At 36.7% G+C, this 27,522-nt stretch overlaps 1 protein-coding gene across 1 annotated transcript; it reads right to left on the bottom strand.

Annotated features, from left to right (window-relative positions):
* Window positions 1-5,020: 5,020 nt before the first annotated feature.
* Window positions 5,021-27,311, bottom strand: LOC109275064 (transmembrane protease serine 11B-like). Its single transcript, XM_053900716.1, is given in 12 exon segments — window positions 5,021-5,182; window positions 5,823-5,965; window positions 6,341-6,454; window positions 6,691-6,833; window positions 14,672-14,846; window positions 15,662-15,700; window positions 17,101-17,281; window positions 18,918-18,989; window positions 19,075-19,190; window positions 23,294-23,297; window positions 23,593-23,707; window positions 27,220-27,311. Coding segments are annotated over 12 exon segments (1,356 nt in total).
* Between the last annotated feature and the right edge of the window lie 211 nt (window positions 27,312-27,522).

Genomic DNA, 27,522 nt, shown 5'->3' with positions numbered 1-27,522 from the left:
TATTTTTCTAGATATGTCTCCTCAGGCAAGGGACACAAAAGCAACATTAAACTGAGACCACACCAAAATAAATGCTTTTGCACAGTGAAGGGTACTATTAACAAAACAAAGTGTTGCCAATGCTTTCTGTCCTTTGGATCTTAACTATTAAAATCAGAAATGCCAGTTTCTATCCCTTCCCCTGGCATCAGTTTTCCATTATTCTATGAATTACCCTTGAGGCTTAGCCTAGAGCCTTCATCCCCAGCTGTTATGACAATTTTTGACAACATAGTTTTCTGCTTCAAACTCCTTTCTGTTTAACAAGCCTTTCCTGCTCTGAACTATGACTGATACATTTGTAGATCAATATAGAAAGACTTCAAGAAAAAGTATTGAGTGAAAATATGAAATGCAGAGGTGCACCTGGGTGGCTCATTGGTTAAATGTCCGACACTTGATTTCAGCTAAGATCATGACCTCACAGTTTGTGGGTTCAAGCATGTCTCCATGCAGACAGTGTGGAGCCTGTTTGGGATTCTCTCTTCCTCCCTTCTCTCTGTCACTTGCATGCATGTGCTCTCTCTTTCTCTCCCAAACTAAATAAATAAACTTAAAAAAAAGAAAATACGGAATGATAATTCAATATGATATCATTAATACTTCAAAGGAAGAGTAAATAATACTTCACATTTAAATGGATGCTAATATGTGTACTTAAATCGATGTATTAATTTATGAAATATTATTTTTTTTCAAGTATGCTTATTGAAATGAAATAAAACTTTGTCCTTAATATGATCTGAGTCGAGGAAAAAAGTGAAATTGGCAATAAAAGACAAGCTCCCAGGGAGTCAGGTCAAGTTAATACTGACTAAAAATAAATCATATCTGTTGGCTTTGTAGGACTTTCCAGGGTGAGATGATGGCTTGATGACAATAAGCACAAAATCCATGAGAGCACAAAGGATAAAAATCTCCCAAAGGTGTCAGATAATTTTTAAAGGATGGAAGGGGTTTACCAGAAAAAAAAATCAGGGAAAGACATTCTAGACAAGGAGTACATCATTTGGAAAGGCCTGGGATAGCACATTTCAGAAATCTCCAGTAACAGGAGATTGGAGAACAGGTTAAATGCAAGGGCCCAATGGGTGATATAACAGAAATATATGTAACAGCCAGATCCCAACAGTGCATTTCAGCATCATTCCTTTGGACACAATGATTACCTCCATTGAACCAGCCACAGGTCCAGGAACACAGAGATGAAAAAGAGCCCTTGAGAAGCTCATGGTCTAGTAGGATATTCAGATGCATAAATAAAAGTTTTGCATCTTGTGGAAAGCATAAGGACCAGATGTACGCCTGGGGCAATCTGGAGCACCAGCCGGGGGATGTCAGGAAAAGCTTCCAGGTAAAGTAACACCTGAACTGTGTCTTGAATGAAGAATAGGAAGAGTGAGTCAAGGCTTTTATGGATTCACAAGTCATAATACAGAGTTTAGGTTTTATTCTCTGAGGGTGTTGAGGTTAGAGTGGAGTAGGATGTTAATTAAGGAGGAGAAAGAGATGCTCCTAGACTAATTCTCCCTATTACTAAAACTTTGTCCTTCCTCTGATTGTGGCTTTGTTTGATTGCTCCTAATTCTCTTTTATCAGTGAGCTAGAAGGAAAATGTGCAGACAATCTCCCATTACCCTGGCTAGTAATTCCTCCCTTGCTGAATCACTTTTTCAGAGATAAATGTGACTTAAAGAGTATAAACATAGGCTTTTAAAACCAGAGATGGTTATTTAATTGAATTCTCACATAATACGTACTCCTATATTTAGTGTAAATAAAATTTTTTTACTCAGCTATGTCAACTGTGACAAATTTTAAGTGAAGATAATTAAATTTTTTGAAGAAACAACATAAGAAAATAAGATAGGATTATTTTATTTCCATAATTAAATGTAATAATTGTAGAGGATACAACACATTGTAATAATAAATAATTGTCTTTTCTGGAATCCTTTAATCACTACAAACTGCAAATCTGAAATGTCCTTGACAAATCATTATGACATGTTTCAAAGATAGCTTCTTCTGGAACTTCCTTTTGCATTAAAATTACAAAAAATGAAAACCAGTATCAAGCCTCATTCACCTCAGTGATGAGCACTTAAGGCACTCAATAAAACATCTGGCACAATGACCAAAAACCCAGTTTGTAATGTCAAGATATAGAAATTGTGCTCCAGTTGCATTATCTGGTGTTTTTTTTTAAAGCATAAATGAAGAATAGGTACATTCAGTGATGTACTGGTAAGTATTTAAACCAGGTGTCAGGGTTAGGGGTTTGTGTCACTAATTTGTGACATTGGTCAATTTCTATGGTATAAATACTGACAACATGGACAATTTAGAACTACGCACATTATATCACTGAACATGAATTTGGGAAGGGATGAACAATAGCACTCTATTATATTTATTTTTAACATACAGATACCATAGATATAAATAACCTCAAGACCCAAAGTACTAGTAAAATGTAGTAACATAATTAGGACATGATGAGTTTTGGATATTTAGTACTCTTAATTTTCAACTGCAGTGTGTTTCACAACTGGCTAACATAATTCCTGAAATTTTAACATTAAACTCATACATTGGTACAAGCTAGTTTCAGCACACCACTGCTGCACTTTTAAATATTAAACTTCAAAAAGATTTCACAAGTTTACATATTTGAAAGGAAGCATAAGATTCCACAGGGAACACTTACATAAAGCTTGTATAACACTTACATTCCATAGGGAATACTTACATAAAAAAAGCAAAGGATACAGTACATTGAGAGAGTACAGGCAAGCATTGGAAGACCAAAAGATACACAGGTGTAAACTCCCACTGTCCTTATTCACACATACATATATATTTTGTCTCCAGATTGAACCACCAAACTCTGTTAACATCAAGATCCAGAGGATCTTGGATTGGGAAACATACTGGCTCAGAGTCTGCAAGGACAGTTTCTGATTTTAAACCTCATGTAAATCTCACACAAATCCTTTGGCCTTATTTTAGCCAAGAGTCAAAACCACATATCCAGGCATTTCCAAAGATAAGGACAGACCTTTCCTAATCCAATTGTAAGTTCTACATGAAACCCAATAAGGAAAATTACAAAGGATAGCATTTCAAATATATTCCTACCCAGGATGACTCCAGGATCTTTTCCCTTTTTTAGATGTAGAAGACTCAGGAAATATGAAGAATTCTGTTTTGAAATGCTAATATAAGTTGTCTATTAGACCTTCAAGTAGAAATTTTAGTCATGCAACTGAAGATCCAAGGGGAAGTCAGAACTAAAGTTAATACGTTTAGAAATTGTCAGCAAGCAGTTAGTATTGAAAACACTGGACGGGATATGATGATATAGGGTATGAGTGTAAGTGGAGAAGAGGAGAGATCTGAGGATTCAGTCCTGGGACACACCAATGTTCAGAGCTGGGGAAAAGCTAGTAGCAGTTCTGGCAGTACAAACTGAGAAAGAATAGCTGATGACATAGAAAGATTGCAAAAAAGTACTCTTTTTTTTTTCCTGGAATCCAAGTAAAGAGAATATTTCATAAATCAGACAGAGAAGGACAAGTACCATATAATTTCACTTATATGTGGAACCTAAAAAAAAAAAACAAACAAGCAAATCAAAACAGACTCACAAATACAGAGAACAAACTGGTGGTTGCCAGAGGGGAGGGGCGAAGCAGGGAAGGGGTAGAGTCAATATGTGTCACCTGCCTGAGAAGAGAGTGAGGAGAGAAAAACACCAGCTTGTCACACCTGGCTATAGTTTGGTTTGACATCATGTCATTTGAGTCCTACTTTATAATAAAGAAAGAATGAGAGAGTAACATCACAAACAATTGAAGGAAGAAGTATTTTTTTCTAGATTGTTTTGGCTGCTTTTGAAAACTTCAGCTGCTTTTACCTATTTTAGGAAATTACAAAAAGTAAATTATTTTCAGAGACTACAAAATCAGCCCCCATACATTTATTTGCACATACACTATAAAGAGACTTATTATAATAGATGCCACACAGTCACCTGCCCTTGAGGACCTCACATTATTTTTGCTACAAGTGAAGACAAACACATGACAAAAAGAGGACGTGAGGAGAATGTTATATAAGTAATTGCAACCTAAAAATCATTTAAAACTTCCAACTAATTTTGCATCTAAATTCTACCACATGAGGGTCACAACTTATAGGAGAGGCTGAAGAGTGACTTTAAGCAAGCAAACTTTCCTCTCTAGTCTTCGGTTTTCTTATCTATAAATTGAGAAACTTTTTCTAGCTCACACATCCCTTCTCCACTCCAAGATTATATGATTATGCAAGGTATGCAAACGATTTCATACATAAATAAGAAATGAATGTGTGTTATTTATCTGACATATTCCAGTTTAACATATTCCATAATTTACAGAATTAAAAACAATTTATTTGGTAGATCCATCATATATAACAAAATATATTTTTTTCAAAATTCTGATAAATAGGTGTGCCTCGGTGGCTCAGTAGGTTAAATGGCTGGCTTCAGCTCAGGTCATGATCTCATGGTTCATGAGTTGAAGCCCCATATTGGACTCTGCTGTCAGCACAAAACCCTCTTCAGATCATCTGTCACCCTCTCTCTCTGCCCCTCCCCCGCTCATGCGTGGGCGCTCTCTCTCAAAAACAAATAAACATTTAAAAAAATTCTGAAAATTAATTAAGGCGAATTCTAAATATAGTGGTAAGATAAATCTGAACTAGGCTATTAATAAAATATTTTGGCCCTCGTTTCTTTTTTCCCCTATATTCATTAAATAGGTAAATATATGAATGGATAGCATTTTAGATATTATAAAATATTAAAGAACTTTAGGTATTTGAATGTAAGAAAATGATTTATATCAACAATCAAAAGTGAAAAAGATTTGAAGCAACGGATAAGAATACCCTGTGGCTAGCTGTCTTTATGGTCCGTTCCAAAGTTACTTTTCTTTCAGAGCCCAGTCTTGGATGTAATCCAATCATGATAAGCAGTGACTGGAGTATAAACACCTGGCTTATTCCTTTTAGCACATCCATCACTCCAGCTTACTATTCCAACAAGGTGCCAGACTTCTCTAGAGTCAGGGTAAGCTAGCAGTCCACCAGAATCATTCTAGAAGAAGATAGGAAGACATGTTTCTTGTCCTGTCAAAGAATATCCTTTTACTGCTTCTCTGGACTTATCAGAAGCCCCTGGGTACTGAAAAGAGTCCACTTTCTTTTGAGCTTAGAACTGTGGAACTTAGGTTTATTCAAAACCAAGGGTAACTACAAATCAGAATATACTGCCTACAGCTGCCATATGTTGGATTGACCAGAATTGAACTTTATAATGAGTTCAGCCTTGACTATGAAGAAAAAGTGACTTGTCTGCTTCATCATGAATGAAGCCTGAGAAATGGGTGACATGTATACATGCTAAACCTCTGGCCACATTTCTGGATAAGGAAGAGACAGCAGCGCATTGTGCAGATGGCCCAGAAAATAGGGCCAAATTTATTTTATCACCGTGTAAGTATTATCCTTTGTATGGATTCCTAGACTGCCATGAAGGCAGAGATTTTGTTCAGCAATACATCCCCAGCATCTAGGCTGGTGTCTGATATATAAGTGGGATTAATAAATATCTGTTATGTGGATCAAAATAAGCTACTCTATGGAAATCATTAATACACAAAAAAATTGTACTGATAAACACTTCAATTCAATTAGTACTTTGGGACAAAATGATTTGATAATATGTCTAGACATACCTGACAGGCATCAGCTTTTCCTGACTTAAATACAGCACATAGCATTTTGTTGGTAACCAGACCAGATAATGAATGTGGATGATTGCAAACTTTGTTGTCAATAACCTTCCCAAAGGCCTCTTGAAGTATCACTGGAAGAGGACCTAAAGGCAACAAATTCTGTGTATCATGGGGATCTTAACCTTGGTTGTAGAGACAAAGAATGTCTATAGAACAGATATTCTCTTTTTTTTTTTTTTGGTCAGCAAGAACCAGGCCAGTCCCAGGGTAGATTTCTCCCTTTCTGGTGTTTATTGTAACTGGCTGCCTCACACATAATTCCAATTTTTCCACTTCTTATTCCCAAAGGCATTTTAGGAATTGAAGACAATGCCAAGTTTTTGGTCCCAACACTTGTTTGTTTGTTTGTTTGATATATTTAGTGACTGATTAATTGCACGAGAGAGTGGTTGATTGGCTAACTGATTGTTGAAATAATTATTCCCATGAAGCTATTACCCTTTTACAGAAAAACTTACCATTCATAAAGTGTTCCCATCCGGTAACTACAACACTGGCATTTTCCGGAAGCTTCATTTTGGCTTCAGGAAGACAAATCCTGCGAACATACTTTGTAAAAGAGACTTCTTCAGGGGCTCCTGGGTGGCTCAGTTGGTTGAGCGGCCAACTTTGGCCCAGGTCACGATCTCACGGTTTGTGAGTTCAAGCCCTGCGTCGGGCTCCATGCTGACAGCTCTGAACCTGGAGCCTGCTTCGGATTCTGTGTCTCCCTCTCTCTCTTTCCCCCTCCCCCACTCATGATCTGTCTCTCTCTGTCTCAGAAATAAATAAGCATTAAAAAAAATTAAAAAAAAAGAGACTTCTTCAGCAAGCTGTACAAGGGCAATATCATTAAAAACCACAACCCTGCTGTAATTTTCATGAAAAATAATGTTTTGGACTTTCTGTGTCATATATGGTTTATTTACTATAGTTCCAAAGTTGACAGTCCAATCTCCTGAATTATTTTTCCTGGAAAACACAATTTAATTAAAATATATGTAGTTTTCGAGTGACAACAATGTTCATTAGTGGTCATTATCTTATAAAGCGTTAGGCTCCCAACCAACACTAGAAAGCACCAAATTTTAATTTTTAAAGATGTCTTTGACATGGAGATGTTACAAATAAAATAGTTCAAAGGACAATTAGAGCTGTCAGCTTTCTGCAAATACTCCTAAGTAGAGTCACCGATATCTTCTGCTACTAAAGCCCCATCCAGTTCCTGAGTATTCGACTTAAGTGGGAGTCATAGAAGCAAGTCAACGCATCTTGACTTCTAATTTAAATTTTCTGGTCATTTCTCCAGTTCCCCACTGAAACTCTTTCTCAATTTAAGACATAACATACTGTCTAACTATTCTCACTTTCCCTCAAAATGTCAGGTGCTGTTTTTTTTTTTAATTTTAATTTCTAAGAACTTTATATAATGGTGACATTGTTCAATCCTTCTCCCGTTCTATAACCTTCAGTGACTCCACACTCTTAATGTGTTTCTTAAACTCAACTCCCTTAGAATCAATTCAGGCTTCACCTCTTGAGATTTATATTTAAAAGGTCTGGTGTGATGCTTAAAGATCTATACTTTTAACAAGTCCCCTGGGTAGTTCACGATCCATTGACTACTGTTTGAAAATTGCTTCAGAAACACAAATCCTGCAAACATTCTTTCTAAAAGAGATCTTCAGGAAGTAAGCATCTTGTCATTTAGAGACATGCCCAATCAATATAACAAATTTTCTGAATATATTTTCTAATAATGTTTTCTTTTTTTTTGATTTAACTTTATTTTTTATTTTTTAAAATTTACATCCAAATTAGTTAGTATATAGTGAAGCAATGACTTCAGTAGATTCCTTAATGCCCTTTACCCACTTTGCCCATCCCCCCCCACAAACCCTCCAGCAACCCTCAGTTTGTTCTCCATATTTATGAGTCTCTTCTGTTTTGTCCCCCTCCCTGTTTTTATATTATTTTTGCTTCCCTTCCTTTATGTTCATCTGTTTGTCTCTTAAAGTCCTCATATGAGTGAAGTCATATGATTTGTGTCTTTCTCTGACTGACTAATTTCACTTAGTATAACACCCTCCAATTCCATCCACGTAGTTGCAAATGGCAAGATTTCATTCTTTTTGATTGCCGAGTAATACTCCATTGTATATATATACCACCTCTTCTTTATCCATTCATCCATAAGTGGACATTTCGGCTCTTCCCATACTTTGGCTATTGTTGATAGTGCTGCTATAAACATGGGGGTGCATGTGTCCCTTCAAAACAGCACACCTGTATCCCATGGATACATGTCTAGTAGTGCAATTGATGGGTGGTAGGGTAGGTCTATTTTTAGGTTTTTGAGAAACCTCCATACTGTTTTCCAGAGTGGCTGCACAAGCTTGCATTGCCACCAACAATGCAAAAGAGATCCTCTATCTCCGCATCCTCACCAACATCTGTTTTTGCCTGAGTTGTTAATGTTAGCCATTCTGACAGGTGTAAGGTGATATCTCATTGTGGTTTTGATTTGTATTTCCCTGATGATAAGTGATGTTGAGCATTCTTTCATGTGTCATTTGGCCATCTGGATGTCTTTGGAGAAGTGTCTATTCATGTGTTTTTCCCATTTCTTCACTGGATTATTTGTTTTTTGGGTGTTGAGTTTGATAAGTTTTTGTAGATTTTGGATACTAACCCTTTCTCTGATATGTCATTTGCAAATATCTTCTCCCATTCTGTCAGTTGCCTTTTACTTTTGCTGATTGTTTCCTTCGCTGTGCAGAAGCTTTTTATTTTGATGAGGTCCCAGTAGTTCATTTTTGCTTTTGTTTCCCTTGCCTCCAGAGACGTGTTGAGTGAGAAATTGCTGCAGGCAAGATTAAAGAGGTTTTTGCCTGCTTTCTCCTCGAGGTTTTTGATGGCTTCCTGTCTTGCATTCAGGTCTTTCATCTGCTTTGAGCTTATTTTTGTGTATTATGTAACAAAGTGGTCCAGGTTCATTCTTCTGCATGTCGCTGTCCAGTTTCCCAGCACCACTTGCTGAAGAGACTGTCTTTATTCCACTGGATATTCTTTCCTGCTTTGTCAAAGATTAGTTCCCCATACATTTGTGGGTCCATTTCTGGGTTCTCTATTCTGTTTCGTTGGTCTGAGTGTCTGTTTTTGTGCCAGTACCATACTCTCTTGATGATTACAGCTTTGTAGTATAGCTTGAAGTCTGGGATTGTGATGCCTCCTGCTTTGGTTTTCTTTTTCAAGATCGCTTTAGCTATTTGGGGTCTTTTCTGGTGCCATACAAATTTTAGGATTATTTGTTCTAGCTCTGTGAAGAATTCGGGTGTTATTTTGATAGCAATTGCATTGAATATGTAGATTGCTTTGGGTAGTATCAACATTTTAACAATATTTGTTCTTCCTATCCAGGAGCATGGAATCTTTTTCCATTTCTTTGTGTCTTCTTCAATTTCTTTCATCAGCTTTCTATAGTTTTCAGGGTATAGATTTTTCACCTGTTTGGCTAGATTTATTCCTAGGTATTTTATGGGTTTTGGTGCAACTGTAAATGGGATCGATTCCTTGATTTCTCTTTCTGTTGCTTCATTGTTGGCGTATAGGAATGCAACCAATTTCTGTGCATTGATTTTATATCCTGCAACGTTGCTGAATTCATGAATCAGTTCTAGCAGTTTTTTGGTAGAATCTTTTGGGTTTTACGTATAGAGTATCATGTCATTTGCAAAGAGTGAAAGTTTGACCTCCTCCTGGCCGATTTGGATGCCTTTTATTTCTTTGTGTTGTCTGATTGCAGAGGCTAAGACTTCCAATACCATGTTGAATAACAGTGGCAAGAGTGGACATCCCTGTCTTGTTCCTGACCTTAGGGGGAAAGCTCTCAGTTTTTCCCCATTGAGGATGATATTAGTGTTGGGTCGTTCATATATGGCTTTTATGATCTCGAGGTATGCTCCTTCTATCCCTACTTTCTTGAGGGTTTTTATCAAGAAAGGATGCTGTATTTTGTCAAATGCTTTCTCTGCAGCTATTGAGAGGATCATATGGTTCTTGTCCTTTCTTTTATTGATGTGATGAATCACGTTAATTGTTTTGTGGATATTGAACCAGCCCTGCATCCCAGGTATAAATCCCACTTGGTCATGGTAAATAATTTTTAATGTATTGTTGGATCTGGTTGGCTAATATCTTTTTAAGGATTTTTGTATCCATGTTCATCAGGGAAATTGGTCTATAGTTCTCCTTTTTAGTGGGGTCTCCGTCTGGTTTTGGAATCAAGGTAATGCTGGCCTTATAGCAAGAGTTTGGAATTTTTCCTTCCATTTCTATATTTTAGAACAGTTTCAAGAGAATAGGTGTTAACTCTTCCTTAAATGTTTGGTAGAATTCCCCTGGAAAGCCATCTGGCCCTGGACTCTTGTTTTTGGCAGATTTTTTATTACAAATTCGATTTCCTCACTGATTATGGGTCTGTTCAAATTTTCTCTTTCTTCCTGTTTCAGTTTTGGTAGTGTATCTGTTTCTAGGAATTTGTCCATTTCTTCCAGATTGCCCATTTTGTTGGCATATAATTGCTCATAATATTCTCTTATTATTGTTTTTATTTCTGTTGTGTTGGTTGTGATTTCTCCTCTTTCATTCTTGATTTTAATTATTTGGGTCCTTTCCTTTTTCTTTGATCAAACTGGCTAATTGTTTATCAATTTTGTTAATTCTTTCAAAGAACCAGCTTCTGGTTACATTGATCTGTTCTACTGGTTTTTTTTTGGTTTCGATAGCATTAATTTCTGCTCTAATCTTTATTATTTCCTGTCTTCTGCTGGTTTTGGGTTTTATTTGCTGTTCTTTTTCCAGCTCCTTAAGGCATAAGGTTAGGTTGTGTATCTGAGATCTTTCTTCCTTCTTTAGGAAGGCCTGGATTGCTATATACTTTCCTCTTATGACCACATTTGCTGCATCCCTGAGGATTTGGGTTGTGGTGCTATCATTTTCATTGACTTCCATATACTTTTTAATTTCTTCTTTAACTGCTTGGTTAGCCCATTCATTCTTTAGTAGGATGTTCTTCAGTCTCCAAGTATTTGTTACCTTTCCAATTTTTTTTTTGTTGATTTCGAATTTCAGGGCGTTGTGGTCAGAAAATATGCATGGTATGATCTCGATCTTTTTGTACTTGCTGAGGGCTGATTTGTGTCCCAGTATATGGTCTATTCTGGAGAACGTTCTATGTGCATTGTAGAAGAAGGTATATTATGCTGCTTTAGGATGAAATGTTCTGAATATATCTGTTAAGTCCATCTGGTCCAGTGTGTCATCCAAAGCCATTGTTTCCTTGTTGATTTTTTGATTAGATGATCTGCCCATTGCTGTGAGTGGGGTGTTGAAGTCTCCTACTATTATGGTATTACTCTTGATGAGTTTCTTTATGTTTGTGATTAATTGATTTATGTATTTGGGTGCTCTCACATTTGGCACATAAATCTTTACAATTGTTAGGTCTTATTGGTCTATAGAGCCCTTGATTATGATATAATGCCCTTCTGCATCTCTTGATACCATCTTTATTTTAAAGTCTAGATTGTCTGATATAAGTATGGCTACTCTGGCTTGCTTTTGTTGCTCATTAGCATGGTAGATGGTTCTCCATCCCCTTATTTTCAATCTGTAGGTATCTTTGGGTCTAAAGTGGGTCTGTTGTAAACAGCATATAGATGGGTCTTGTTTTCTTATCCATTGTGTTACCCTATATCTTCTGATTGGAGCATTGAGTCCATTAACGTTTAGAGTGAGTACTGAAAGATATGAATTTATTGCCATTATGATGCTTGTAGAGATGGAGTTTCTGGTCCTTTCTAATCTTTTGTTGCTTTTGGTATTTATATATATATATATATATATTTTTTTTTTTTTCATCTTTTGTCCCCTCAGAGAGTCCTCCTTAATATTTCTTGCAGGGCTGGTTTAGTGGTCAGAAACTCCTTTAATTTTTGTTTGTCTGGGAAACTTTTTATCTCTCCTTCTATTTTGAATGACAGCCTTGCTGGATAAAGAATTCTTGGCTGCATATTTTTCTGATTCAGCATACTGGATATATCCTGCCACTCCTTTCTTGCCTGCCAGTTTTCTATGGATAGGGCTGCTGCAAACCTGACCTGTCTTCCCTTGTAGGTTAGGGACTTTTTTCCCCTTGCTGCTTTCCTGATTCTCTCCTTGCCTGAGTATTTTGTGAATTTGACTATGTTGATGGTCGGTTTTATTTTAATCAAATGGGAGTTCTCTGTGCTTCCTGGATTTTGATGTCTGTGTCTTTCCCCAGGTTAGGAAAGTTTTCTGCTATGATTTGCTCACATAACCCTTCTACCCCTATTTCTCTCTCTTCCTTTTCTGGGACCCCTATGATTCTGATGTTGTTCCTTTTTAGTGAGTCACTGATTTCTGTAATTCTTAAATCGTGCTCTTTTGCCTTAATCTCCCTCTTTTTTCTCTGCTTTGTTATTCTCTATAAATTTGTCCTCTCTATCGCTGATTCTCTGTTCTGCCTTGTCCATCCTTGGTGCTGCTGCATCTGTCCATGATTGCAGCTCAGTTATAGCATTTTTAATTTCATTCTGGCTATTTTTTACTTCTTTTATATCTGCAGAAAGGGATTCTAATCTATTCTAATCTAATCTAGTCTATCGACTCCAGCTAGTATTATTATTATCGCGATTCTAAATTCTGGTTCAGACATCTTGCTTGTGTCTGTGTTGGTTAAATCCAACACAGTGGATTGTTGCAGTGCTCGTGGGTGTGCATGCGCATGCGCGGGAGGGGTGAAAAATGGTGCCACGCAGCCACACGGTCTGTTCTCCCGGATCAGCAGTCGTGCCCGATCCTCTGTCTTCAGCTCTTGTCCACTCCCAGCTTTTCCACTCTCCATGACTAGGCCCCAGGGAATACCTCTCTCCCAAGTTTTGTCTCAGATGCAGCTGTTTTCCCCAGCCCTTTACTTTCGAAGGACTGCGGCTTTGACCGGCTCTGCTCACCGAGCGATGGCTGAATGAGCAATGGCCGAATGTCGCCTGCACCCAGGAATGCCTGCTGGATCCTGCTGTTTCCAGTGCCCTGAGACTGCAGCCAGGTGCCAGCCCGCCCCCCCAAAAAATCGCGAGACAGTGTAGCCTCAGCTTTTCCGGGACCATGGAAAATCACAACACACATCTGACACCAGGCTTCACCCTCAACAACCTTGCCCCAGCACCAGCGAATGTGGCTGCCTTCTGGGGTCTGCTGGGACCAGGTGACTTCAACAGTCTCTACCAAATGTCCTTCCAGCAGTGGAACCACTTTTCCCCGTGTGGCCCGAGAACCTCCCGGACCCCACTCTGTTCCTGGGGATTCACCTTTCCCACCAGAGCACCACCAGGTATCAAGCTGCTGAGTTGCAGCCTTTGCACTCCCCTTGTTTACAGTCTTAGTGAAATTGAAACCCTCTCCTTTCTCCTTTCTCCCTTTTTAGTTTAGTGCTTGCAACTGTTTCCAATTTTCCACTTTCTCTCCAGCTGCTTTTGGGGAGGGGTGCTTTTCACATATGCTCCCCCCTCCCCAGTCTCCATCCTCTCTTCTACCACTAGAGGGGTTCCCTACCTTTTGGGGCTTCTTGCTCCCCAAGTTCAGCTCTTCATGTTGCGTACCTGCTGAATTCTGTGGTTCAGGTTGTGCAGATTGTTTTGTTAATCTTCCAATCGGTTTTCTAGGTGTGTAGGATGGTTTAGTGTTGGTCTGGTTGTATTTCATGGATGTGAGACACACAAAAAGCTTCCATGCTGTTCCGCCATCTTGGCTCCTCACTAATGTTTTCTTTTTTTTAACGTTTGTTTATTTTTGAGAGAGAGAGAGAGAGAGAGAGAGTCAATGGAGGAGGGGCAGAGAGCAAGGGAGACAGAATCCGAAGCAGGCTCCAAGCTCTGACCTGTCAGCACAGAGCCCAACACGGGGCTTGAACTCACAACTGTGAGCTCATGACTTGAGCCAAAGTCAGACACTTAATAAGCCACCCAGGTAACCCTCTAATGTTTCTTTTAACAAAGTTTCTCTACTTCAAATTTGCTCTATTTGCTGTCCACAGAATGCAAATTGTGTTATTCTATCTCAACACATCTGAAAAAAGTGGTTTCCCCAACCCAAAATGCATATTATTCTTTCCCATCTACCCACTGTATCAATCATATCTTATATCTTTAGAGTCCTGGTCAAATCTTACACTTTCATACCTCAGCTGGAATGCTCCTTTCTTCATCAAATTTTCATAGAACTTACTATCTTGTTGTATATGTGACATTTACTGCACGATGCTGCCTACCAGTTTTAACATATCACATTTAAATATCTTCAGTTAGGTAGTAAACCTCTGGAGGGTAAGGAAAATAAGCACATAATAACTGGAGTCAGACATACCTGGGCTTACATTCAATTTCTGTTATTTAGGAGCTGTATGAACTTTGCCAAGTTACATCACCATTTCTGAACCCTACTTTCCTCATCTTTAAACAGGTTAAATTATAACTTCCATACAGAACTATTGTTACGATTGAATAAAATGATGTAAATAAAGCACTTAATGTCAGGCCAAAGTAGCTTTTTGGAAAATGTGAATTACTTCCTCTCACTTTTTCCTCTTTGACAAATTTAAATGCCTCTGCTGCCCTTTGGTTATTCAGGTTAATTATAAATTTCACTTGGCTTTGGTGAACATTCATGTATTTAGGTTAATCCCCACAGTTTACCCCAAATCCTACATTTAGTCAGATGTTCACACTTACTCAGCAAAGCAGTGAGCTGCAGATGATAGCCACCTGCTACTGATCAGAGATGCCCCACAGAAGTGCTGGCCTTTCCATTTCATGCTGGCTTGTCATGGCCATGCCCCCACCAGGGCATTCTTCCCATTCACAATTTGGTTGCCTGCCATGATACTGTTGGCTGGTCTTCCACAACCTGAAGAAAGGATGTATTTATATAAAAGCAGCCATCTTTGATTATGCTTTATGAGAAATACATCTTAAAACAATACTTGAAACCCTTCGGTGATTGTCCAGAATCTCCTAAGCAATGCTACCTCTTTCCTGGAATGTACTGTGATCATGGTACCTGACTGTATCTTGGCTTGGGTGACTTTTACTTATCCTCTTTTTCACTCTCAATCATCTTCCAATGACTGTTATGTTATCTATTTGTTGTAAGTCTCATCTCTCCAAGTAGATTGCAAAATTCTTGAAGGTAGAGACTTTACTTCTGTATGCCTGCATCTTGCATAGCATATGCAGTGCTGTCTGTAAAGCCCCATGTGGATAATAGATACACCATAAATATCCATTAAGTGAAAGAATGCATATATGTATCTTGTGGGCAACATGATAGTCTAAAGAGAATTTATTTAGAAGATACAAAACTATTTTTACTCTATAATAAATGTATTTGGGATAGCCTACTTTTATATTTTCTTATTATCCTTCGTTGTCCTTTTTCCCTTCAATCTTTTTTATTTTAACTTACTCAGATATGATATTCTTCACTAATGATTCCATTCTTTGGAAACAGCTCTTATTTCATCCTTTTGGACAACTCTTACAAAAGTTAAAATTCACAGGCCAGTGTTTTTCAAAAAGCAATTCCAGATATATATCTGATATAGCCAATAATTTTGAAAGACTACTATAGATTTCCATATTACATATTTCAAGATACTTTTTAAGAAAGTGATAGGGAAATATTTGTGAATGAGTTAAGTTTGTCATAATTTCTGAACTTACAGTTGTTGGTAAACATTTCAACATTAGCCTTGCTGAGTTCTGAAATCAAAACAAAACATAAAATTAATAAAATATCACCAAGAAATTATCTTCCATCCAAGGACATACGTGCTAACTTTTCTAGCCCAATTACACCCAGCATTTAACTATTCAGACTAATTCACATATTAGCTTTCAGCCCCTCTACCTCCTACCTGTTATATTTTGACCATCTCTCCACATCTCTACTAGCTAGTAAAGGAAAGGGGAAAGGGAAATAAAAAAAAAAAAACAAAGTTCTCAATTTTACGATAGTTGCAGTAAAATATTTAGTGAGATAACAAGCTGACATTCTCACTAAAAAAGGCACTGGGAATTAATTATCTTTGGATTTATTTCCTTATGATAATTCTCATATGAATTACTCCAAGTTATCTATAAAGAAAAATTTTCCAATTAAAATCATATTTCATTGGGCTTATCCTTTTCTTTAGAGTCATCTCATTACCATGACTGAATTATGAAATTTTGAGAATTTAACTTAAATTCAAGTATCTTTTCTATTGGGAAGAGACTTGAGAGACAGAGAGAAGGTGGGGAACTACAATAGGACCCACTAGCAAGTGTTCACTTTAAATCCCTAGGACACAGAGAGGCAACCTTCTTTCCCAATAGCTACCCACAGAGGAATTGTATTGTTCTTTTGAGAAGCTCTGCCTCAAACTCTGTTCTCATAAGTGGTCCAGTGATAACAGGTATTCTGAGGTAAAGGAGCTGTAACTGGCAGTTGTCAGCCTTGATAGCCTTAAAGGACACTAGGATCAACTGTTGGTCTGGAAGAACCACAAAACTGGGTTCTGGAACCACACACTTATCACCTAACAGGCCTTTTAACAATCCAAATGAGAGTTTCAAGACCTTTTCAGGACCCTCAAGATATTTACAGACTTCATTTTCTGAACTGGGGCAAAATCCTATCATTTTCTTCCCTTGTTTTCTAGGAAATTATTCCAAACAATTGGTTTTTCTTTGATAGTATCATTCCCATTCTTCCACAAGAGCAGTGAAAACTCCCTATCCCCAACTTCCTTCTTATTCTAGCAGTCTCCACAATGAATGATCAACTAAGCCCCAAATCTGTTTCCTGTAATGAGATCCTGACAAGAGTAGAGGGAAGGGAGGAATAATGCTTTGCTTAGAGTCCTTCATCCCATTTTTCAAACATAAACGTGAAACCTTCCAAGCTCACATGCATGTCCATACTTTAGTCCTCCTTTCTATCACTCTTCAAAGATTTTATGCCACTGTCATTTCCAACTCGTTCATAGGATTGCCAAAACGTGAGAAGTATATTTTTCCCCGAAGCAAATACCTGAAACTCCTTATTAATTTTTTTCTAATATTTTTTCAAACAGTCCAAAAACCTAAGTAATAGAAAATAATGGAAATAAGTGAAATACCTATGAGTCTAAAGGAAGTATGGACTGCATTCCAGGATGCCATGTTGTTTTTCAATATCTGATGTAAGATAGCTTCAATTTCAGTCTTCATGCTGTGCCTTTTTGCTGGAGGAAACTTGAATGTCAGTTGTAACTGTACCCTTGAACCTTTGGGATCAGGACGAGAAACAACAGAAATGTTCTAGTGTGTTGTTTCTTGATATTTCAAGATGTCTTGTTAACACATTGAATTTCCCACATTTAATCATCATATTTCCTTTACATATATATTAAAGAACAATACACAGATATTATCTCAGTATATATAAAGTGCAAGTGTCCCTAAAAATCTTCTAACTTGTTCAAAGGTATTATTCATGGAATAAGATATGAACTACAAACTAGAAATCAGAATAATTCAAACACACATGAGAAACTGAGTACTGGCCAGCAAATGATTGGTGTAAGATTTTATTAAAACAGTAAAAACCTGTACAGATATTTTCTAATTACTTTAGAGAAAGAGATAAATGGAAACAAAAATGCAGTACCAGGAAACATTCAAAAGATAACTCCTAGCATATATTCAGGAGTCAGTACTAAGCTTCTCCCTATAGTTTCTCATACATCTCTACCCCAGCAGAACTGCACAATGAGAAAGCTCAGAAAGATAACTCTAAAGCATAGAGAGAATCTTTATTATCTATATATTCATTACATCCTTTTTATTAATTATGAAAGGAGATTAATTCATTTTTGGAGACTTTCAAAACAAATCACATTTTTAAAAAAATATCCACAACTCTATTTTCAAATAATTATGATCAATAGAAGAGTCTTTGAAAGTTTTTGTTTGTCTATAGGTAAGTAGGTTAGTTGGTTGGTTTTTTGGCAAGCTGAATTTTTTGTTTTATTTTGGTACTTCAGAATTCCCCCCGAATGGATATTGGCAATTACCAAAATACAAGTACTGTCCCTCTTTATCACTCATCCCCAGTGTTCCATGATACTTCCTCCTTGCATCCTTCCTGTCTACCCCCGTACTCAAACCACTTCAAAGACATATTCAGACAAGTATTATCTTAAATTATTCACTTTGCTCCACAGTCATTATAGTGATAGTAATTATTAAAGAGACCAAAAGTAAGTTATTATAGTAAAGATATAGCCAGATGGGAATGGATGGGAGAAGAGGAGGCTAGTATATGAATACCAAAACAATAAGATTGGACTCTGTTTTCCACAGAGTTACAATGATCTTTCATCATAGTAGTCAGTTAGGACTGGCTGCTATCAACAACCTTATAATTCCCCTTCAAGTATGGAGGTTACAGGTTTGTACACAACAGTTCTTATTCTGAACAGAAATTTGTTAACTGCAATTATATTTTGATTTATGGAGATTTCTTCCTTCCTTTCTTCCTCTTTCTTTCTTTCTTTCTTTCTTTCTTTCTTTCTTTCTTTCTTTCTTTCTTTCTTTCTTTCTTTCTTTCTTTCTTTCTTTCTTTCTTCTTCTTTCCTTTTATTGTTGTTATTTAAAACCACAGTTGAGGGGCGCCTGGGTGGCGCAGTCGGTTAAGCGTCCGACTTCAGCCAGGTCACGATCTCGCGGTCCGTGAGTTCGAGCCCCACGTCCGGCTCTGGGCTGATGGCTCAGAGCCTGGAGCCTGTTTCCGATTCTGTGTCTCCGTCTCTCTCTGCCCCTCCCCCGTTCATGCTCTGTCTCTCTCTGTCCCAAAAATAAATAAAAAACGTTGAAAAAAATAAATATATAAAACCACAGTTGATGTGACATATCATCTACCTCCCTTTCCATAAGATCCTGACTGAATTTGTACTTACAGAAGTTTGATGACCTGAGAGTTGATATATTCTTTATATATACTAGAATTTTGAAAAACATCAGACATCTGTCAAGAGAAAAAAACAAAATAGCCATCATGTCTGTTTCAATCAAATTTATTATGAAATTATTAAAAGGAATCTCTGATTTACCTTAGTCTCTATATTTTTGTCCAGATCTCTGCTGGCTTGTGAAGCTCCATTTTCACAACTATCATTGTGTGTAACTCCAGAAATATGAAAATCACCTTGGTAATAGAAAATATTTCCTATGAAACAAAGAAATACTCAAAGAATTTAAAAATAACAGGTAGACTCAAATCCCTCCATACTTTTGTCTCAAAATTAACATTCGACCCAGATTTTTAAATTATCAGAGGGAGGGAGAAAGGAAGAGGAGGGAAATGAAGGGGAGTGAATATCCACCCATTCTAGAAATAGCAACTACCTAGTATTCATGAAGTGATCCCCCTCCTTCCTTCATATGGTAATAGACACCACTGCCCTGCCAAGCCAGGTATACCCTCAGCATCCACAGCAGAATGGCAATCCAGGCAGCCACTAACAATCCACTTTAGTGTGCACTAGAAATGAAACCTACTTTTTATGTGTCATCTAAATTCTTGATCTAGTGATTACCCAGTTAAACTTTCTAAACACTTCTGACACAGGAAACATTACAAACATTTCCCTTTTCTTTCTGGATGATCTATACCCTTTTATAACTTTTCTTCTGCCCCATTTCCTATCTGCGTGCTTTCCACTCCTTTAAGTCATTCCTTGAATTCCTGCTGCCATCCTACTTGCCTCTAGCGTATATGGTGGAGCATCACAAGGTCTCACATTCCCCATTCCTTCCTGTCCCCAAATGTAAAATGTCTCACCTAATATACTAGGGCCACTGTAATGTTAAAATAGGACAAGCCTAGAGGTAGTTCTTCTACATTATGCATGTACTTTTAAAAATAGAAACTCATATGAAATGGTACTCTGTTTTGGTTAAGCAATCATCCATTCATATATTTTGAGAGCAATTGTACTTTTGATTCACCTTAAAAAGTACTATAGAGTCTCTAAGAAGTGCTAATAATAGGCTTTGAAACATATATGATCTCTGAGACGAAATAATGCATTATCCTGGGAATCAGAAATATCATTTCAATCCAAAATAAAAATTAGTTTCCTATATTCCAATGGTTTCCTATATTTTTCCTTAGAGCAACTGGTATATATGAAAAGCAAATGCTAGGTTCTAGCTAAGAAGTTACCTAAGGCCATTCTGAATAAAATAATGCATATGAAGTTAGAGAAACTAGTTTAAGCTCTGCCACCAATGGGCTGTGCTGTATTGGTATATCACTTCAGCTTTCTGGGATTTTTTTTCACTAATCACAAAGACTAAATTGCAATAAATAAACTCCAAGATCCTCTTTCATACCACTTCATGATTTTAATCTATGAAGTCTTTCATCAAATAGAAGACTGACCAACTAGAATCTGCTAATTTTGTGTTATATCCAGTATGCTGAACTTGGGTATTTACAGGTAGGCAGATTAATTTGTCAAAAGTCACATATATCATGCCCATATTCAAAGAAACCATGATGTTTAGATACTTGAGTCTAGTTATATTACTGAAAATCAGATTGATTTGAGGTACAATTTTTAAAACATTTTTTTAAGGTTTATTCATTTTTCAGAGGCAGAGAGACAGAGTGTGAATGGGGGAGGGGCAGAGAGAGAGGGAGACACAAAATCCAAAACAGGCTCCAGGCTCTGAGTTGTCAGCACAGAGCCCGATGGGGTGCCCCAACCCATGGACAGCAAGATCATGACCTGAGTCAGCTCAGGTCTGACGGACGCTTAACCGACTGAGCCACCCAGGCGCCCCATTGAGGTGTAATTTTTAAGTTTATTTTCCCTTGGTTTTTATTTTTATTTTATGATTTGATTTGATTTGATTTGACTTGATTTGATTTGATTTTAGAAAGAGAGAGAGCGAGTAGAAGACAAGGCGGGGTGGGGGGGAGAGAAAGAGAGAGAGAGAATCTTAAACAGGCTCTATGTGCAGCACAGAGCCCAGTGTGACCCTGGGATCATGACCTGAGCCAAAATCAAGTGTTTGACACTCAACCAACTGAGCCACACAGGCGTCCCACCCTTGATTATCCTTATGAACTGAATTGTCCCCTTAAAATTTATATGTTGAAGCCCTAACCCCCAATGCACCTATATTTAGAGATATGGCCTTTAACAAGGTTATTAAGGTTAAATCAGATCATGAATCAGGTCATAGGGTTAAGTCAGATTCTAGTAGCCTTATAAGAAGAGACACCAGAGACCCTTCTCTCTTTCTCCACAAACTACCCACCAACTCCATATGCCACAGAAAAAAAGGCATGTGAGGCAACATTGACCATGCTGGCACTCTGATCTTGGCCTCCAAACTGCAAGAAAATGAATATCTGTTGTTTAAGCCACTCAGTCTCTGGTATTCTGTTATGGCAGCCTGAGCTGAATAATACAATTATTTAGACAACTTGAATGGGAATCTACCCTGTACCTTACACTGTGGCCTATAAAATCATAGTCAGTTTTACAGGCATAGCAGTAGTCAGTATTTACATTAAATCTGAGCCCATCCCAAAGTTTATAATAAAATCTTTTATTTTAAGATAGAAATAAATGTTATTACCTTTATAAAACATTGCCTTAGATGCATAGATTGCAACACTGTCTATCAGAATAACACTATCAGAATAACTACAGAGCTCCTAAAGGCACACATGGACAGGTCCTGCCTCAGTTCCACTGAATCATAAAACATAAGGGAAGGGCCCAAGGAATGGATACTTCTTTAGAAGAGCTCTACATGTGATTCTGAGACAAAGCCAGGGCTTAGCACTGCTAGATAAACAATCTGAAGGACTTTTTAATTGTTTATAAATGTCTGGGTAAGCTTTTGGAAATAGTTTAAATAGTAGTTAAATAAAATAGTTAAGAAAGGGCTGAACCAGAGTCATTTCTAGAATAATGATCCTTGTGGAATATTAATTTCTGAGGTAACTCAAGAAGTAGAAACTCAAAACAATGTCTTGAGAAACAATATATTCAACAGACAAGCGAATTTCATACCACTTGAATGAGAGATTAGGTCTCATCCAACTCAAGTTGTTCTTAGTATTAACAAAGACTGTATTGGTTCCTAAGCCAGAATCTGAGAGCAAACCCGTCTTTTAAGCTGACTCTAGGTGACCTTTACAACAGAGTTTGGGTACCCATTTTTACTTCACAAGGAGCCCAGTTCAATTAACTTCAGGTAATAAAAGTCCATCTAGCCTTATATTTGAAATATTAGGTGGTTCACCATACAGAGAAAGTCAAGGGCAAATTCTCATCCCACACATATCTTGCTTAAGCCAGGATGCCTACAGTTCTCCTTTTGTCTCCTGTTCATGAATGCATTGTTTCTCCAGAAGAAGGGACTTATTAAAATGCAAATTATATTTTGGAAAGATTACTAATTAAGCTACTGGGCTTCTTCACTGGGCTTGATTTGGTAAACTCAGAGCACTTTCCTTAAGGAAATTATATAATGGATGTTATTCTTTAATGAGGAGAATCAAGCAGAGGGCAGAAGAACCCAGACTACAGAGAGTTCAAGGACAGAAATGGCACGCAAGAGACTGTAAGCATACATGACCCTTCTGAAGGACAAGTTTTGAAATTGGGAGATCAAGATGGTTAGAGAAAACAAAGGAGAGGCCAGAATGAAGGAAAAACTAGAATTTTCACTGTATTAGGCAAAATGTATCCTACACTGGATACATATCCTACACTATACAGGGTAATATATTTCAGAGGAATAAAAAAGAAAAACTTATGATAAAGTAAAATAATACACTTAAATATTAAGGTTTCAGTTTATGCTCATCTATGACATTTAAAAGCCTATGATAACAAGTGTTTGACTTTTCTTAATCTTGGTTTTTTGCATGTGAAAAAAGAGATAGTAAAACCTACCCTCCTTCACTCAAAGGATTAGTATGAGGATCAAGCAGAATAATGGATATCAAATTTATTTGAAAACATTAAATAGCTACACAGACTTAAGGGTTTATTTTTCTGAAAGGTAAAAATAAGTTGGAAAGCTAAACTTTTTGATTGTAGTATTAATTTTTTTTAAATAAGATCAAATTTACATAAACATTCAGCCATTTAGCCACTTCTACTATCTACTATTAGATGAGCCATTTGTGGATTATCCATTCTTATTTTGCAATTGTATCTTAACAACCAGAATTGAGCCAAGAAGAATAAGGATTTCCAAAATTTTAGGTATATTTACTAAAAGACATAACAGCTCAACTACTGACCTAATACATATGTTCCTTTATTGACAATGCATCTTGGCATCAAAATATTGAGCTTTTCAGTCTTGCCATACTCTCATAGTTGGTAATATGTCAGAGTGGCTCAAGGAGGCATTTGATTCAAAAAAATTTTTAACTGGTATTAAATAATAGAGAATGATTATGTTGGAACATAGTTAATAGATGAGAAAACTTCCATTAAGAAATTTAATATTTATATTATTTCTTATCAATTTCTAAAAGTAAAAGGAGATTTAGTAGTAAGGGTGAAAATGGAAAATAGTCAATACTGATGCACTGCCAGAAAATGAACAAGGAAACCAATAGTTACTCCCAAGACTGCTGTCACTCCAAGAAAGATAAGGATCACCATCCATACTGGCCAAGATCTTCTCTGGGAGAATATTCTATGCCTATGAAAAGAAGAAAATAGCTCAAACCATATGGGCTAGACAGTCTAAATTTGCCTGGCTCTCCTCACCTCATACAACACAATTTATAATTAGGCTCTTATGTTAGTATGAAACATAGAAACCTTAAACATCTCAGAGAAGATAGACTCTAATGTCCATTCCTTTAACAAATCATATTCGATTTGTTAGCTATGTTAGCTTCTAGGGATATAGCAGTGAGCAAGATACACATGGTTTTTGTCCTCAAAAAGAGAAATTAATTTGCTCTTTTTATTGATCTAAAGCAAGTTACAAAACATTAAGTGTGGTCTGATTGTATTCTTGTAAACTATAGTCACATCATGTACATTAATATATATAGACTTAAAAATAAATATATAACCATTTATAAGTTTTAATTAAATGTGAAAGGAAAATCATGAGGTCAACTAGAGTTGTCCCATGTTATGAGATTATGGGTAGATTATTTTCTTTTTTTGTTTACTTTTTTCCTAACTATATTTTCTAATCTTTCTATAATAAACATGGATTCTTTGCATCATATAAATTAAGAGACAGGCAAATTTCATCACTAAAACCAATCAATTAGATGAAGAATAATCAGAAAATATGGTGACTTGGCATCACCCTAATAGAGTGATCAAGGTTACAATTAGGTCTTATGGCTACCCTTAGTCTAATCTATATAAAGTTTGACACTAGTTATTTCATATACTTTGAAAGACATGATGTCATGAAATTGCTGATTTGGAGGAAGTACTATAACACATACACATAATAATCTGATTTCAAATTTCAAAATAGCCCCAGCTCTTTCCTCAATCTTTTGTGTTCATCATCCTAAACAAAACTTGCAAAACAGAGGAGTTTGTAATCAGGGGATATATGTGGCAGATTGGCAGATATTCCTTATGAATATGAGAATCTTTCTGTTTTGATTCCTCTAAGACCAATTTATTTTTCGGTAGAGAAGTTCCTTAAAAAAAAATTACCTTATGACACAACTGTGCAACTCCACCCAGTCTTATTTCCTCTCTGCCCTGTTCTCTACTCTTAATCCTGCCTCTTCTTGATACCCCTTTGATGATTTGTTAATGAGTGCTTCCCAAAACTGGGATTATTTGTCAAAGCTCTTCAAAGGAACTCCCTATTTCAGATGCATTGCATGCATGCCTTCATTCTGGAATCCTGCTGCTTAATCTCATCCTCAGAGCAAAAAGGCTATTCAGGTATTATGTTTCTTACACTAGATAAATCACACCTTAAAAGGAGTATGCAATTAAGGTAATTGATAATAATATTTACAACCTTATGAATATCTGATAATATGTCTCTTTTAATAACCAGAAAAGTTTACCGTGATACTGAGGTCTCAAATATGTTTTGGATTAGCCAGGTGGAGGTTAGTCTGGTAGCTTAGTCTTTCTGAGACATGCAAATTAGTTTGAGGGACTTAAACATTTATGTAGCCTGAGTGGTGACTCTAAAGTGGCTGAAATGGTTTCTATACAAAGAATCACTATGCTACAGCTTATAAAATATTTTTCTTTGAAAGCTTCTTTTAGAAGCTCTGGGAAGTGGTAGAGAATACATACTGTTGACTAGAGCACTGATGCTTTTCTCCCCCTCATTGTGGATGTCTTCCTATCATAAACAATTAAGGAGATACTTTTATATCTAAAAGATCACAGTGGTGTGTGATGTATTCAACCTTTCCTCCAGAAAATGTGATACTTGGGCTCGAGGAATTGGTCATTATTTTTGAATAATAGCTGAAATTATTAAAATGAAGTTCTAAATATTTTAAAAGTTCCATTCATGAAACAACTTACTTTCTCATTTACCAAATTAATCTTGGCCATTTTTTAAAAAAACTTTATTTATTTTTAGAGAGCGGGCAAGAGAGAGAGAGAGAAACAGGTGGGGGTGGTGGGGAGGAGCAGAGTGATAGCGAGAGAGAATCCCAAGCAGTTTCCACACTGTCAGCACAAAGCCCAAAGCAGGGCTGGAATTCACAAGCCTTGAGACCATGACCTGAGTCGAAATCAAGAGTTGGATTCTTAATCTCCTGAGCCACCTACATGTCCCTTGGCCATTTTTAAAGACAGAAACCTGCCTTCCAGGATGAACTCATTGAACAAAGAGAATTGGTTAAAAATTAATCTACAATGAATTTAACCAACTGTATGTACATAATTAAACTATAACTGCCTCATTTTTGTATTGAATCTAATTCAAGTTAGGGCTCATCAGTATTCTGGTATAATCAACTGTTCACCTTAATCAATTACAATAATAATGTCGATAAAAATAATGGTAACTACACGATTCACAATTTTAAAACATCAGTCTCACTATAATTTATCCCCACAGTCCATACTAGGAATCATTTCCTAGATTATATTCTAACTACATTCTGATATTGCATTAGCTGTTAAACCACAAAGCATAAACATAACTATAGTTTTCATTTATTAGAACTTCATTTACAAACCATTTGAATTAGATGCACCTGAATTCTGTTATACAGTGAACAGCGTGTTAAAAAGCAAGATTCCAGTGCGAAATTCCCCAAATTTTATAAAGATAAACCTCCCCCCCCCCCCAGAGGACTTTAAATCATTAGGGAAAGAGTTGTGAATAAGGAACAGGGAAATTAATGATCAAATGAGTTGAATGATCTCCACCTCTAACTTTCCCCTAAATTCTAGAAAAGCAGAGAGCCTACAGAAGGGAATTCATTTCAAAATCTATGAAGTTCTGAACCCCTCTGTAGTCTGCCTGCTGCCAATTCAGGACCTAAGTTACAAAGTACATTATGCCAAAAATCCATGATGGAATTTATATTTTTAAATTATTTCCCAGAAAACATTTTCATATTAGAAGATACGATTTCAATTACATTACTAAAGAACAAAAATGGTAGGGTTCTTATAAAAAAAGTAAGCAAAATTTTGCTAAAACTGGATTCTTTTATTCCAACTTTGTAAAACTTTCCCAGAGACTTTGCAGAGCCTTTAAACCTCAAAAACAGTAGCATGTTTTTTAGCAGTGTCTAGAAATAAAAATCCAACTTATAGAAAGCAACCAGTTTTTAAAAAGCTAGAAGATACTCTAGCAACTTGCTAGGGTTTGTAACTTACCTCCCAGATAAAATCCCATTTACCTGTACATAATATTCTGATTGTTGTGGTGGTGTCAGGGACAATGGTGGTGGTGATGATGATGGTGACAACGATGATAGTGATAATTAAAATGACCTCTTAGAGTAGCTTTTAAGGTGATCAATGTTTCACAGGCTTATGTGCTACATTCAGTGTTGATTGGTTTGTTTTTATGGGCTGTGTGAAATGTACAGAACAAATATGATGAAACTTGTCTGACTAGTACTAATGACTACCATTTTTCTATGGTTTCAAGAGAGGAGTCATCCAGAGAATCACAAACTTCCTTGACTTGACTATTTAGAAAAAAATAACAGCCTAGTCTTAGATTGGTCACCTAGAAGGTACAGCCAAGAAACAGGTTTGTGGTAAAGAGGGATAATCCTAAATCTGTGTTTGACCGATCCATTATACTGGCTTCTTCTTCCACAGTTTGACATCGGCTATAACGAGGCAGAAGTTTCTGTCAAATGATTTTTCACAAGGTATCCATTTTAATATAACTAGTATTGCCATCATTCTGATGTAAATGAATTGTATTCATTATGGTTTACATTTAAATTTCCCTAATTGCCAGTGAGAATGATTCTCATTCTCATTCTGGGCTTCCTCTTCTGAGAATTCTATTCATATATCTAGCTTACTTTTTCT

Source organism: Panthera pardus, unplaced genomic scaffold (genome assembly GCF_024362965.1).
Source record: "Panthera pardus isolate Hobbes unplaced genomic scaffold, ASM2436296v1 HiC_scaffold_13, whole genome shotgun sequence".
Taxonomy (NCBI): domain Eukaryota; kingdom Metazoa; phylum Chordata; class Mammalia; order Carnivora; family Felidae; genus Panthera; species Panthera pardus.
Note: the sequence above shows the minus strand (reverse complement) of the source record. Positions and strands in the feature narration are given on the sequence as shown.